Source organism: Sinocyclocheilus anshuiensis, unplaced genomic scaffold (assembly GCF_001515605.1).
Source record: "Sinocyclocheilus anshuiensis isolate Anshui unplaced genomic scaffold, SAMN03320099.WGS_v1.1 scaffold1105, whole genome shotgun sequence".
In the NCBI taxonomy this organism is placed as follows: Eukaryota; Metazoa; Chordata; class Actinopteri; order Cypriniformes; family Cyprinidae; genus Sinocyclocheilus; species Sinocyclocheilus anshuiensis.
Genome location: NW_015558596.1, coordinates 355,867 through 371,879, shown reverse-complemented (window position 1 = coordinate 371,879; position 16,013 = coordinate 355,867). Strand labels below are relative to the sequence as shown.

General features: G+C 38.5%; 1 protein-coding gene across 1 annotated transcript in view; it reads left to right on the top strand.

Annotated features, from left to right (window-relative positions):
- col11a1b (collagen, type XI, alpha 1b) overlaps positions 1-16,013 on the top strand; it is an 87,387-nt gene that overhangs the window by 53,837 nt on the left and 17,537 nt on the right. The window contains exons 32-45 of the mRNA XM_016475807.1: positions 1,563-1,616; positions 1,818-1,862; positions 1,959-2,012; positions 2,108-2,152; positions 2,262-2,315; positions 3,142-3,195; positions 3,665-3,718; positions 3,839-3,946; positions 4,124-4,213; positions 6,208-6,261; positions 13,233-13,340; positions 13,953-14,060; positions 14,614-14,667; positions 15,506-15,559. Of these exons, the coding sequence (XP_016331293.1) occupies positions 1,563-1,616; positions 1,818-1,862; positions 1,959-2,012; positions 2,108-2,152; positions 2,262-2,315; positions 3,142-3,195; positions 3,665-3,718; positions 3,839-3,946; positions 4,124-4,213; positions 6,208-6,261; positions 13,233-13,340; positions 13,953-14,060; positions 14,614-14,667; positions 15,506-15,559 (936 nt within the window). The remainder of the gene's footprint in view (positions 1-1,562; positions 1,617-1,817; positions 1,863-1,958; positions 2,013-2,107; positions 2,153-2,261; positions 2,316-3,141; positions 3,196-3,664; positions 3,719-3,838; positions 3,947-4,123; positions 4,214-6,207; positions 6,262-13,232; positions 13,341-13,952; positions 14,061-14,613; positions 14,668-15,505; positions 15,560-16,013) is intronic.

Here is a 16,013-nt window from a genome sequence, read left to right as displayed (position 1 = left end):
CCTACTTTGTTTGAATAGCGAGTGGTGCAAAGCGACTTTGAAGTACAACCTGCTTTGTCAGCGATTTCAGCTCTGGGTTTACAGTTGATGTTTGGCCTGTTCAGGGTTATGTTCAAATTGTTTGAGGAGTGTCTGAAAGTGGAACGAAGAGTGGAGTTGTGTGATTATTATTTTTTTCTCTGGTTTTTTTTTTTTTGTTGGTCTTGTTTTGTTTTGTTTTGTTTTGTTTGTTTGAGTTCCAGTGATTTCTCTCGCTCATACATCACGTACGGATGTGCAATATATCAGTATCATATTGCTAAATGATGGGTACTGTTTTTTTTTCTTTTTTCTTTTTTTGGTAACACTTTAAAATAGGGAACACATATTCACTATTACTTGAGAGTTTTCCCTCAATAAACTCATAATTTGCTGCTTATTAATAGTTAAGTTTAGGTATGTGTGGTGGATTAATTGATCTAAAATATGGTCATGCAGAATAAGACATTATTATGTGCTTTATAGGTACTAATAAACAGCCAGTATGCTAGTAATATGCATGCTAATAAACATATATATTTATTTAGGTACTGATGAAGGGTTGAACACCAAAACGTTTTGCACTTTGTTAGCTTTTTTTTTTATTTTATTTTTTTTTAGATTTTTTACATTTTTGTGTGTATATCTTTTTTTTCCTCAATTTATTTAGACAAATAATTTTAGCCATTTATTGGCTATGGTGCATAACATGAAAATAATGAATAGCTGGCTTATCGTGCAACCAACATGAGCATAACTTGTTAATGGGTTAATGTTAGTGTTTTGATGAAGCATTACACTTCTCCAAGTGCTGTTTATGTGTGTGTGTGTGTGTGTGTGTGTGTGTGTGTGTGTGTGTGTGTGTGTGTGTGTGTGTGTGTGTGTGTGTGTGTGTGTGTGTGTGTGTGTGTGTTTTAATTGAAAATTAGACATTAGATATTTTAAATAATACCCAGAGTGGAGCTGGAGCGTTGTGATTAGTGTTCACTTTCAGTAGTGATGGAACAATTGCTGTTGGCCTTCTCCACTCACTTCCCCTGGTTCAATCAAACTGGAGTGTTCCTTATTCTCTGTGTGTGTGTGTGTGTGTGTGTGTGTGTGGGTGTGTGTGTGTGTGTTTGCAGTTTCTGTTTGATTTGCTCCATTATCCTGTGCAGGCGACCATCCCGTGGAGTAAATTACTGATGCGTATCCATTGTGCACAGGCCGCTTCCCCTTCTTTGCCTGCCAAAATAATTCGACCTTCAATTTCATCTCCTGTCCTTGTGCTAACAAGCGCACACCACTCATGTCTATCAACTCCAAAAGCTTGCCCTCTCAGTATCCCCCACATAACATTAGCATTAGCTGTAATGTTGTTGAATTATTCTTCAAGGACACTCTCTCTCTCTGTCAACACAGCTTCACTTTTGCTCAAAAACCATAGTTTTAAAGGTGGGGATGAATATTGGATACTTTTGCAGAGAAGTTAGTGTGACATTTGCACGGTATAAAAACTGCTCCCCTCAATGTGTCTGTCAGTCTAAATCTGTCTCCATCTACAGGGCTCAACTGGTTTCTCTGGCGTCCCTGGAGCCAATGGCGAGAAGGGAGCAAGGGTACGTATGAGGACCTTTCGATTTCACTATAAGATTAGATTTCTTTTAACAAGCTACAGCCTGAAGGGAGCCATTTTTTAAACATACCTCTCTGGTTCTGATTACAAACAACTTATACCAGAAGTTCACTAGTCTTAGAACTCAGTTATTGTAATATGTAATGTAATATGTAATTTCATAGATGGTTGGCTTGGTTTTTAGGGTATTGCTGGTAAAGCGGGTCCACGAGGGCAAAGAGGACCAACGGTATGTCAAGTTTGAATCTGTTAAGTAGAAAGGAACTCTTTTGTCTACATATGCTAATGATACACAAAGCTTGTTGCTAATAACTCTTGTTCCCAGGGTCCCCGTGGTGGAAGAGGTGCCAGAGGTTCAACAGGAAAACCTGGACCAAAGGTCAGGCTTAATCAGTCCTGTTTTAGTTAATTAGTTACTGGTATTTGTGAATGCTTGCTTGTAACAGGCACCTTTGACTGTGTTTAATTTTTTAGGGAACAGCAGGAAATGATGGACCAGCTGGTGGCCCAGGAGAGAGAGTGAGTGATGGTTGAATTATTGCTTCCATTCAGTTGTATTTGTCAGCCTTTTCAGATCAAAAACTTTTCCATTACATTTCCCTTACATGTTTCTTTCTTCATGTTTTAGGGACCCCAAGGACCTCAGGGCCCTGTTGGATTAGCAGGCCCTAAAGGACCACCTGTATGTGTTTTTATCAATTTCAAATGGTTTTGATCATTACAATGCTGTGGATAGAATTTATTCTATTCTTTGACTCACTTTAGAATTTCCACCACATAAATTCATTTATTAGGGAGAGAAAAGTCAAAATTATGCGATAACTAGTAATTTTGACGTAAATTGAAATTATAACGTAAAAATTCACAATTATTCATGATAGAAGTTTGAAATTATGACTTTTAATGTCTCATAAATTCTAATTTTTAACTCTATTTATTTTGACTTAATTTGACTTAATTTTTACTACTTAATTATTAAACATAATTGACAAAAAAAGTCTAAATGACGACATAAAACATTACAATTATAATTTTGACATTTAATGTCAAAATTTCTACTTTTATGTCATAATTTATAATAATAATAATAATAATAATAATTGTCATAAATGACTTTTTATGTTAAAATGATGACATACTAAGTATGACTTCATTATTTGTCATAATTATGACCTAATTATTCATCTTAATTGGAAAAATTCTAAATTATGACATTAAAAAAATGAAATTATAATTTTGGCATTTTGATGTCACAATTATGACTTTTATCTAATAATTTCTACTTTTTATGTCATTATTTTGATTTGCCAAAGCATTATTGTTTTTCCTTATGTGGCTAAAATGGGCTTCTATCCATTAGACCGACTATACTGTAGTTCAAATAATGGGTCTAACTGTAACCATTAAACCACAAAACCTGAAGGAATGATATCCACAAGTCTACAAGTCTATTATATAATAATTACATAAATGTGATTTAATCACTATTCATTTTGTTATTCCCTCAGGGGCCTCCTGGAAAGGATGGATTGCCCGGTCATCCTGGACAGCGAGGAGAGACTGTGAGTATCGTTTTGTCTTCACAAGTGTTTTCTGTCTCTTGCGTAAAGAGGAATAAACGTTGTGGACAGTGTTTATATGGTGTATTACCTTTTAGCTGCTGACAATGTCATGGTGCTACACTGCTCTTGGCAGGTCTATCTTTCTGTTTCTAATCAAGAACATCCAACAGATGGAGTGTTAAAAGGAGAAACTCATTTTATCTTAAAATACACTCCTTTATTTTTTTCAAGATGAAAACACTGCACTTGACTTTTACTGATTTAAGGAAAGAAGTGGATGTAACGAAAATAAGAAAAAAAAGACAAGTGCTGCTGACATTTCAGAGGCTGGATATGTACAGTTTAGTTATATTTACATAAAGTTTCCAGTATATCAGGTTTTCTTTTTCTCTACGTTTGTGTCCAGGAATGTGATAACTACAATAAATTCCATTTAATGTCTCACAATGACTTGCTTATTCTCAAACAGGGTTTCCAAGGAAAGACTGGACCTCCTGGACCTGGAGGTGTTGTTGGCCCACAGGTGAGCAATAGCAGTTACTGTTATATGGGTAGAAAGTGAAAAAAAAAACCATGTTGCTCTTATAAAACATCTCCTGCAGTTAGCCAGAAGCTAAATTAAAAATCTGTTTGAAATTGAAAGGGCTCTACTGGAGAAACTGGACCTGTTGGAGAGAGAGGACATCCTGGATCGCCAGGGCCCCCTGGAGAGCAAGGTCTTCCCGGAGCTGCTGGCAAAGAAGGTGGAAAGGTACAGTTTGTTAAAAATTGTTCACTTCAGATCAAGGGTAATAACTGGGAAGAATTCGCATAATGTTCAGTCCAATTTCACAATGTGTAGGTGGCTGGTAATGCCTACTAATAGCAGCTGTGGAGGTTGGTGGTTTTAAGTTTGAAGACTAAATTATCATCGTCTCTCTCCTTGAAGGGTGATCCAGGTCCTCAGGGGTTTTCTGGGAAACCTGGCCCTTCCGGACTGAAAGGGTTCGCAGGCCAAAGAGGGCTTCATGGCGCAGCGGTAAGAACAAACGAGTTCATGTCATGTCCCCCACCAAATGGCCATTAGCTGCTTAACTGTCTGCTGTTCATGCAAATGCTCACACTGGATGAATGCCTCAGGAGAGGGTACAGTCCTAACTATAAGACTGAGGCTCATGGAGAGTAAATGACATATTTAACATGCATTAAAGGGTTAGTTCACCCAAAAATGAAAAATCAGGCTGTGTTTTACTCACCCCCGAGGCATCCTAGGTGTATATGACTTTCTTCTTTCAGACGAATCCAGTAATCGATGCGTTTTTGTAAGAAATATATTCATATTCAAAACGTGATAATCACTTTAATCTAGCTTGCGCCAACAGTTGTACACGGAAGCAGTTCCGGGCTGATGACGTATGAGTTTAGCGTTGCGCATGCACTGGTGAGTCTCGTGAAAACCAACATTTGTTTACAGGATCAAAAGAAGCAACGTTTCCTTACTTTAGCAAAGGAAAACCAGTCTCCTCTTGGCTTATATCGAAATACTCTGAAATTCTTCTTTACAAATCCTCGTTTTATACTTCTAATTCATGACTGTTGCTTTGTTTTGATCTCTCCCCTGCGCTTCCGCGTTCGTCACTTCTTAGCGGCGCATGCGCAGCGCTGAACTCATACGTCATCCGCCCGGAACTGCTTCCGTTTACAACAGTGAGCACAAGCTAGATTAAATTGATTATTACGTTTTGAATATGGATATTTTTCTTACAAAAACACATTGATTCGCTACAGGAGGCCTTTGTTCACCCCCCGGAGCCGTGTGAGACACTTTTTTTAATGGATGGGTGCTTTTTATTTCACTTCTTTGGGACTGAAGCACTGCAACACCCGCTGACTGCAATGATAGAGCTTGGAATAACCAGGACAATTTTTAATATAACTCCGACTGGATTCGTCTGAAAGAAGAAAGTCATATACACCTAGGATGCCTCGGGGGTGAGTAAAACACAGCCTAATTTTCATTTTTGGGTGAACTAACCCTTTAAGACATTCAGCAAGCTTTTGAAATACGTCTTTAACACTGCAGAGAAACACAATAACCAGTAATATATAAATAGACCATTTTTATTTTATATTGTCTTTAATGCACAAAGGCCCATGATTTATTGGAAAGAAACTTGTGTGTACCAACATAATCTCTTGTTGAAGGTACATTTTAGAAAAATAATTAATTTTTAGTCAGATTTTACAGTCTCACAGCTGTTTCAGGACACCAAAAGTGCATGAGGTACTCAAATGACACATTACATTGTCCCCAAAAAATGTTAAACTGTATCTCATAAAATGACTGACGTTCAGTAAGTTTTAAAGATGCAGTTTAACATGTATTGTCCCTCTGATGTGGAACTCTGTGGGCTTGTAAATGACTTTGTACATAACAAACGGCCACAGTTGGCCAACTCAAAGCAGGCGTATGTCACAGGGACTTGGAAATGTCTCTTCTAGTTTTTCTTCACTAAACATATTTAAACTGTGGGACTGAATATAATAAAAAAAAAATGTGTTTTTAGTTTAAGAAACAGCATATTGTTGTAGACATCTTGATGAATTTCAGTCTCCACTAGTTATCTCTTTCATGAATCAGTTGTTGCTGAAAGTCACATTTGAAATACAAAGCCAGTATGAGTTCAATAACAACAGTTGATTTTGTCGTCACTTGGCTGTTTTGATGTTTACTTTTAGCTGGCTCGTATGTTTTTCATGACTCAGATTATGACTTGATGGGAGAAGAGTGACGTGTCCTTGGCGTCATATGACAATGCATTGCCAGCACTTGTTTCTGATGTAGGAAATTGAGAGATTGACAGTTTTATAAACACTCTGGGCTGTATTTCCAGGAGACATATAGTACAAACAGCTGTCATATACTGGCAAAAACACATGCAAGCATACGCAGACTTTCAGATGCCACTTTGACAGATTCTGAAGCACAGCTCTCATTAGAGAATTAAACCGTCCTCTCTCTTTCTCACACAGGGTCCATCTGGTCTGAAGGGAGGTGAGGGTCCACAAGGTCCACCCGGCCCTATTGTAAGTACCTGCGTTACCTTGGAAACTCTGTCACTGCAAACGATCAATCTGCAAGCTTTGCCTCTATTAGTGAAGTGACATCAGGCAAATTCTGGACCGGGCGCATCTAGCAGGTGGTGAATTTAATGACCAGTGATGTTGGCACTGAGAGCCCAGTTTGGTGTGTGATCTGATCCCACGCAGTCTGATCACGCTGAATGAGTCAGGCCTAATCAGTAAGTCCGTCACCACGTCAGTAATTGCATTTGAATCATACGCCAAATATGCTTAGAAATTCAGACCTGTTGTCATTAGGGATGTCAAAAGTACTGCAATTTTGATACGGTATGTGCTTGTGTGGATTGTGAAGTGAACTCATGGTAATGCTGCTAAGCACTAGAACAATCAGATGTACTTCGGGCAAAATGCCTGACTTGGCGGGATATTAATGAAACATTTACATTACATGCTTAGTGTCAGAATATTGGACCTATGTATTAGGCCTATAATCAAAATATTGAAAAGGAAAGAGAAAAAATATTTATTTCTTAAAACTTCAAGCAGCTTAACTGAGAAATATTTTTGATATATTTTAAAATACTGTATGTAATATTTAATTACATTAAATACATTTTGCAAGGAAAGAGAAAAATATTTATATAAAAATATAAAAATCACACATATATATATATATATATATATTGCACATAATGTATAACATAATTTTATATAATGTTTATATATTTAATATTACCACTTTATTTTTACTTGAATAGCTCTATAATTAATTATATTCCATTAGAATATAGTTCTCTTCTATTAAAAAAATTAAAAAATATATATTATGTACTGTTTAATGAAATGTATTATCTTAACAATATATCTAATATACTGTATGTATGTATGTATGTATGTATAGAGAGAAAGGGAGTTCAAGTATAAATATTGTAATAATAAAAAACTGTAATATTTTCTATTAATATTTTACTTATACAAACATTTTATTGATAAAATAAAGATTTGCATTATGTATGTGTGTGTGTGTGTGTGTGTGCGTGTGTGTGTGCGTGTGTGTGTGCGTGTGTGTGTGCGTGTGTGTGTGTACACACAGAAAGAGAGTATTTAGTGTTAAAACATTATTCACTAATATTTTAGATTAACATTTTTCTTGAACATTTATGTATTTTGATGAAAATTTTATAATATTAAAGAAGCATGTTCAATAGTTGAATTAAGTGGTGTTGAAAGTTGTATCGATAATCGCGTTTCACTGTTCTTGCTATTGACTCTTGAAATTTTGGTATGATGACAACCCTGTGATCATATAGAATGTAGAATAAAATAGAGACCCCATTCTGCATAGAAATAACATCCTCCCATTAAAGTAACTGCTGTCTGTCTTCTCTCATAGTGCAGTGAAGGCACAGCAGTACAGCTTAAAACCATCAAAGCTTCAGCTGTGCGCTATGTGAAGCCACTTTCAGCTTGAGGAAGATTGGTGTAGGGATTCATTGTCTCTCTTGTATAAAAAAGCATCTGTACAGCCCGGCAAGAAAAATCTCCTGAGTCAGTGGCCCACCCATGCCAATCAGCCATCTTATCTTTGCCTAAATAGACCTCCCGCAGGTGCCTGAATTGAGTCACCGGCAGCAGAGTACAACTCTTCTGAGAAGTTTCTAACAAAGAATTTAATCAGTTTGCACAGTGTGTTTTCCGAGAAGTTTGTCTGAGTGTGTTTGTGAGGTGGTATATCAGATGAGAAGTGAGTCAGAGCTGTGTGTTGTTGTTGTGTCAGTTTGATAGTAGGTTGTATGACTGGCCATAGTGTCTGTGGTGTTAGTGGACTGTTCATTGTGGAAATGAGCAGAAACTTCTATGTGGGGAAGTCGTGGCCTAATGGTTAGAGAGTCGGACTCGTAACCCTAAGGGGGGGGGAGTGAATGTACAGCGCTCTCTCCCACCTTCAATACCATGACTGAGGTGCCCTTGAGCAAGGCACCAAACCCCCAACTGCTCCCCGGGTGCCGCAGCAAAAAATGGCTGCCCACTGCTCCGGGTGTGTGTTCACGGTGTGTGTGTGTATTCACTGCTGTGTGTGTGTGCACTTTGGATGGGGATAAATGCAGAGCACTAATTCTGAGTATGGGTCACCATACTTGGCCACATGTCACGTCACTTATTTATTACACTTTTTCACTTTGTTTATGCTTTTTTTTTTATTTGTGCAAAGTTTTATATATTAAGCCAAATGTTTTTTTGTTTTTTTAAGATATCCACCTTATTTTTGAAGTAAGAGCTAGTTTGGCCATTTGTAACTTTTGTGTGTGACATCAGTGCCACTGTCATTTCAGTTATTTTAGCTGTACAAAAACAATCCGTTATATTGCTTGATACTGCAAATTGGCATTTTTTATCATATTATTTTAATTTATTATAAGGATCATAAACCACTGCTTTGTAGCACAAATTGTTATACTTTTTACTGCACTTTGTTAAGGCCTGTTAACACCAAGGTGACTATAAAGATAATGATAAAGATATAGTTCTAAAAATCGTTCTAAATATTAAAGTATAGCAGAGTCCACACCACAGCTATAACCATGAAAGGCACAGAGAAACAATGTCGTTAGAAACACTTTCAGAGCATTTTCTTTCCAGATGATACGATAAAAACATTGACACCCAATCACTATTGTGAGCTTGAGAATTTAAAGCGTCAGACGACTAAACAGTCGAATAAACAGACGATATCGTCCGCTGGTGTGGACGCTAATATGGTTATCTTTATAGTTATCGTTCTTGGTGTGAATGGGCATTTATCCTTCTAGTTATTCACCTAGTGGTTAATTAAACGGAAGTCTTGCACATTCACAGAAAATAGCTTACTTTCATTTTGCAAAATAAGGTGGATACACCTCTTTCTAAAGAGTCTTGATCAGTTAGATCAATAATTCTCAACTGGTGGACTGATTAGACAATGATGTTATTTATTTATTAATGTATTTATTTATTTACCTGTGTATGACAAGGCAAGATTAGTTGAAGTTGTAGAATGCCATGTGGTGCAACTCCCCCCCCAAAAAATCATGATGCTTATAAATTAATAATTCATGACGTGCCAAAAAAATGTTTCTATCTTTGATATATATATATATGTGTGTGTGTGTGTGTGTGTGTGCCTTGCATGCAGTGTGGTGTACAGTGACCTTAACCCCTCCCTATATTTATAAGCATTAAAGGGGTCATATGATGCTGCTAAAAAGAACATTATATGTTTGCAGTGATGCACGACTTCCTGAGTGCACAGGAGCAGAGAGAGCAACGGTATGTCAAGGAGCTACGGAGTCTGAGGGAGTCGATTCTGCAAGCTGTCCGGTCAGCTGAGGCGGCGAGTGAGGCCGAAAGTCCACGGATGGAGCTTCCAAGGGCAGGTCAGCGTAGAAGCACAGCTGGTCAGAGAGATCGAGAGCACAAAAAGCACAGAAGACATGGTACGACCAACACGCCAGATCCCGAGAACTGCAACCTGGACAAAAGGTTTTGTTACTGCTCCCGACATCGACGAACAAACTACTAATGAAGTGGCAAGGCCCATACAGTGTTGTTCGTAAGATGGGACCAGTGACGTATGAAATTCATCACCCCAACAAGGGCGAGACTGTACAAACCTATCACATCAACCTCCTGAAGGAGTGGAAGGAGCCACCCAGCAAGCCAGAAACATCACTGCTGATTCGTGAGGTGGAGGATGATCAGGAGGACGAACAGCCAGAGCCGAAGGTGAGAGAGCCAGCAGAGGTTGATCTCCGTCATCTGGGAGGGGATAAACAGGCTGAGCTGCACCACCTTCTGGTTCGATATCCCTCGTTGTTCCGTCAGAGGCCTGGGCGGACCAGCTTGGTACAACACCAGATCCACCTGCTCGATCAGAACCCTTCACAGCAGTGACCGTATCGTGTTCCTGAGAGGCTGGTGGCACCTCTGAAAGTAGAGATTGGGACAATGCTGGAGCTGGGAGTTATTGAACCCTCTAAGAGTGAGTGGAGCAGCCCAATTGTTATCGTCCCAAAGAAAGATGATACATTACGTATCTGCATTGACTTTCGAAAGCTGAATGCTCAGTCAAGGTTTGATGCAGTTTACAGTCCTACCGTTCGGGCTGCATGGAGCACCCGCAACATTCCAGCGACTAATGGACCAAGTCCTCAGAGGCTGTGAAGAGTGGTCAGCTGCATATCTGGATGATGTGGTCATATACAGTGCGACTTGGGAGGACCATATTCTACACCTCAGAGAAACTCTGAGCAAGATCCAGGAGGCTGGCCTTTCTTTAAATGTGGCAAAATGTGAGTGGGCGAAGTCCGAGACCAACTACCTTGGTTACCACCTGGGAAATGGGGAGCTAAAGCCTCAAGTGGACAAGGTAGAAGCCGTTCGACACAGCCCAAGACCAAGGACAAAGAAGGAGGTCCGTTCCTTCTTGGGACTGGTGGGGTGGTATCGACAGTTCATCCCCAACTTCTCTACCACCGCCGTCCCATTGACCAACCTGCTCTGTAAGAATGTGAAGAACCTGATTGTCTGGACGGAGGAATGTGAAATGGCATTCAACACCCTAAAGAGGCAGATGTGTTCTGGCCCAGTCCTTACAAGTCCTGATTTCACAAAGGCGTTCATTGTTCAGGTAGATGCTTCGGCTGTGGGAATTGGAGCAGTCCTGGCCCAAGGAGATACGGGTGAAGAGAGACCCGTTGCGTTCCTGAGCAGGAAACTGCTACCCAGAGAAAGCCGATACTCTACTGTGGAGAAGGAAGGTCTAGCGATCAAGTGGGCCTTGGAGAGCCTCAGGTACTACCTGCTGGGAAGGGAGTTTACCCTAAAAACAGATCACCGAGCCCTGACGTGGATCCACACCATGAAGGACCACAACTCTCGGGTGACTAGGTGGTACCTCTCCCTGCAACCCTACCAGTTTAAGGTCAGACATCGACCTGGACCCCAAAACAAAATTGCCGACTACCTGTCCCGAAATCCGGTCAGTTCGCGGCCTGGAGAGGGGGGAGGTGATGTGACAGAGTGACCTGTCCCTGTCCCTGTTGGTTAGCGCAGCACACACACACACCCCTTCTTACCTCATCCTCCGTTCTCTGCTGGGGCGGTGTGGGTGCACACGCAACGCCATTAGCACGCTGGTCTTCATACACGCAAACATATCCACTCCATTTCCATCCCCATCAGTATCCATGCTGCGCATAACAACACGCATACATACCTGAGTTGTCTTTTGTTTCTATGTTCCTATGTTTTGTCATGTTATCGTGTTAATACATACCTTTGTTCAGTGTTTGTCAGCGTCTGTGTTGCCGGTCTTTCGCGTTGCTTTTCCTCCATCGGCCGGCCAAACCCGAGCGCCACCCAGCGGCCTGGATAAATAGTGCCAGGTCCGCTGTGTGTGGCCGCTTCGGCGCGAAGCAACCGGAAGTCGGCTCGTCCATTGTCTGGTTAATAAGGGGGGTGGGATAATGGAAATGTGGCGTTATTATTATGTGTTTATTATTATTTATGTCTACATTTGTATTTGTAGTTTTTGTCTGGTTTTGCTTCTATAAATATTTCGGTTTTTTATGTGTGTATATATTTATGTGGTGTTGTGAAAATGTATATACTCACCTGAATACTTACCCATCCATATTTGTAATGGGTTTTAACAAAAGGGGCGGGACTTGTACTATAAAAAGGAGCCCTAAAGGGATATTTTATGTCAGTTAACCTGGCGAGCGAGCGTGCAAGTGTGGTGCCGTGAGCGTTTTTTCTTGTCATTGGAGTAGTTTGCATGTATATATTTATATATATATACATTTATTTTGTATAGTTTTTTTTGTTTTGTTTGTTATTTGATTTTTATTTGTTACATTTGTATATAGCTTTTGGTCGTTTGTCTACGGTGACTGTTTCACCTCTCTAGCACTGTAAATAAACATCACTTTACCCCTTACATCTCTGCGAGTATTGCCATATTTTTTTTTGGATTATTATTCTTTTTTTGGGCAAACCCGGTTTCGCCTGACAGCGGGCCTGCGAAGACCCGTTGTCTCACAGTGCATATGTGCATGCATGTGAAAGCAACCGGATGTCTTTAAGTAAACAGTGAATAAAGCCCTCTCTCTGAGAGCTCTCTTCAGTGCTAACCATTCAGTGCTAATAGATGCTCTAATGGACTGTTTCTGAAAAAGACACGCTATGTGTTGGTTTTGAACCAGAGAGCTCGCTCTCTCATAAACTTTTGTCTGTCAGTAAGACCTATACACGATACACTGTAAGAAAGAAATGTATTTAATTTGATACACAAATGTGCCTTAGTGTTGTTCAGTTCAGCAAAAGGATCTGTATGAGAACACGTCCCTTAGAGCCAAAACAAGCTACTGAATAACACGGTTCCCACAGACATGGAGCACCTGGAAATGTCAGTAATATTTGAAACTGGTGTGGAAAAGTCATGGAACTTTAAATGTAATGTTTAGCTCTAAAATACTGAATTAACTAGGCATTAAATAGATAAAATAAAATAAATATGTATATTTGAAAGTATATGTATTTATTATAGTTTATTCTTTTCATTGAAAAGATTGTTGCATGACATACAAATGAAAATTTGTCCAAACACTATAATACAACTATAATACATATATCTATGTACAGTAGTCATAAATGACTGTAAATGATTGTCCTGACAAAAAAAAAGGCAATTGATTAGTAAGAAAATTAAAAAAAATCTGTCTGGAAGCAACACACCCGACAGAAGAGCAATTGTTGTTGCAAACAAATGTTTGTTAGTGAGACTTTTTGCAGAAAATTGTTAATTTGGATATGCAAAAAAATATGTTAAACCAAGACTTGCTTTCTTTTAAAACTGAATTATCTAATTCAGTTAATAATCTCTCCTGGAATCCAGCTGTGTTCCAGTCAGATTTAATGGGATATGTGTGTCACAGGGGTCACCAGGAGAGAGAGGGGCAGCTGGACCAGGAGGACCCATTGGTCTAACAGGACGTAATGGACCTCAGGGACCCCCGGGACCTGCTGGGGAGAAGGGTGCTCCGGTGAGTGTGCATTGTTTGGAGATTTAAAAAATGCCAATGTTAGCTTGTAGATTGTCCAATTGAATAAAAATAAGAAATTGTGCCACTTTTTGTTGAGATGAATAGCAAAATGAGGCCTAATTTACCTGAATTCACCCTAAAGAAAGTAAAATAGCAACTATGCTTTTGTCAGATGCAGCGATACATTAAGCGATGCACTAATGTCAAAAGATTCCTGTGGAAAACAATGGGGGCCAGAGGGAAAGAGTTTTAGTTCATTAAAATTAATCTTTTCAATAAGCACATTTAGCACATATAGCTAAGCCAGTTTAATGCAGCATCCAAACAGAAACTTAATTCAGTTAATTCAGACTTTTACAGCACACAGTTAAAGCTGAAATCAATTAGTTGACTGAAAAGTTCTATAATAATTACTGAACATATTCCTCTGCATAGTGTATAAATGCTGTTAATTAATTGCAGTGGATCTGCCATTAGCCTTGTTTGCTCAGACTTTCTGTATTAACTGGATTAAAGTAATCCTCATAGGATGTAATGCATAGAGGTCATAGCAGTTTCTTAATCTGCACTTTCAGACGTGATTATAAAATGTCATTTCTTAACTTCATGCAGGGTGAAAAAGGACCTTCGTGTCCTGCCGGTCGGGATGGCATCCAAGGTCCAGTCGGACTCCCAGGCCCAGCCGGACCTCAGGGTCCACCTGGAGAGGATGGTGACAAGGTGCAGCATTTTATTCCAAATGCTTCAGCATGACGTTTTAATCCATAGTCATCATGCCCATCTCACATCTGCACACCATTAATGACAATGTGAACAGAGTTCTGACTTATCCATCACTATAACCAAACAAGACAAAATCATTACTATAGAGAAATGTTGAAACCAGTGAAATCGAGGTGTACACACACACTTCTGCACACATGCTCATAAACAAAGTAAACAAACGTGCTTTGAGGCTAATGTATTCCAGAATCTATTATTGCCCTATTAAATGTAGAATAGTGCTATTTTAGATCCTTATCACGTCTCAAGCCACATTATTATTTTCGGCTGTGGCGGCAATGGTGTTGGAGGGGCCAAGTAATCAATTAATTGCAAAAACATCCAAAGGTCTTGGTTTTACTGTTAAATTAAAACCTCTGGAGTAAAGTTTACTCTGCTGTTGATGCTGAAGTGACCTTGAGAAATTTTTGATGACCAGGCAACCAGGGAAAAGTTGTAAACAGAGCATGAAGTTACTTGATTTTTAAAAACTTTTTTTTTTTTTTCCCAGGGAGAAGTTGGAGAACCGGGTCAAAAGGGAAGCAAGGGCGACAAAGGCGAACATGTGAGTTAAACAGTATTCAAACAATTTCTACAAAATATTTGTATTTATATGTTTAATATTTTATTATAATTAAACATTCAAAATAGTAATTCTATTTATTTGGTAACACTTTATAATAAGTTCCTAATTTTTTTAATGCATTATTTCAGAAATCAGTTATATCCCACTTTTGCGACACCTTATGTATATACTGTATTACCTAATGTATTTACTCTGTGTCTGTATTTATTGTCCATATTTACTGTTGTGTTTTAGTCCTCAAGACTGTCTATTGCATGTGTCACTGTTTCCTGAGGGAGCTGTTTCATTTTTATCCATTGTCATGCAGTGTGCTAAAAATGAAAATGAAGTTAACTTTGACTTTAATGTTAAATAATAATGAGTAATACATTTGTTACAGTATTTATCAATCTTTGTTAACTTTAATCAAAATACAACTGTTCATTATTAGTTCATGTTAGCTCAGGTCCATTAAATAATATTAACAGAAAAAATAAATCAACTTTTGGTTTTAATAATGTATTAGTAAATGTTGAAATGTCCAAGATTAATAAATTATTTAAAAGTATTTTTCATTGTTAGTTCATGTTCACTAATGTATGTTAACTAAACTGAACCTTATTGCAAAGTGAAAATAAATTTGTTTTATTTATAATATTAATATTATAATAATAATACTATTATTTATAAATATTTGTTTACCTTTTTTTGCTTTTAGCTTTACACTTATTACACCTATTTTTACACAAATATTATCTTTGGCACTTCAAATGTTCATATGAGATCTAGCTTCTTCACAACCAGTCCCTAAAGTTATTCTGATTGTCTGTTGCTGTAGGGTCCACCAGGTCCAGTAGGCCCTCAGGGTGTAATTGGAGCTCCAGGTCCTGCTGTGAGTACTTACAACCTTCCATTTGAGCCATATAGGATGAAACCCAAATTATCACCTGTTTTTTTCCCATTCATCCTGGAATTGTTGTCACGTAAATATATCATCTTCATTACTGCAGTGATTTCACACATATAAAGTATTTTCACTGCTCAAGCTTCCTTAGCCTAACTTGATTGTTTCTATTTACGCAGAGGTGCTGTGGCCTAGTGGTTAATGATCTGGGCTGTTAGCTAAAAGGATGTAGGTTTGAATCTTGCAAGGGGTGATGAATTAACCTTGAAACAATGTTTAAAGGAATATTTTATGTTTGCAAGGCATAAAAACAATTGCATGTGGCCAAATGATTAGAACATTGTAACTACTGGCCTGAAAGTGACAGTTACGCCAACTGGACGACATTTTCTCACATTGGGTCATCCTGATTGTTTAACCCTGGTCCACATTGTTTCAAGGG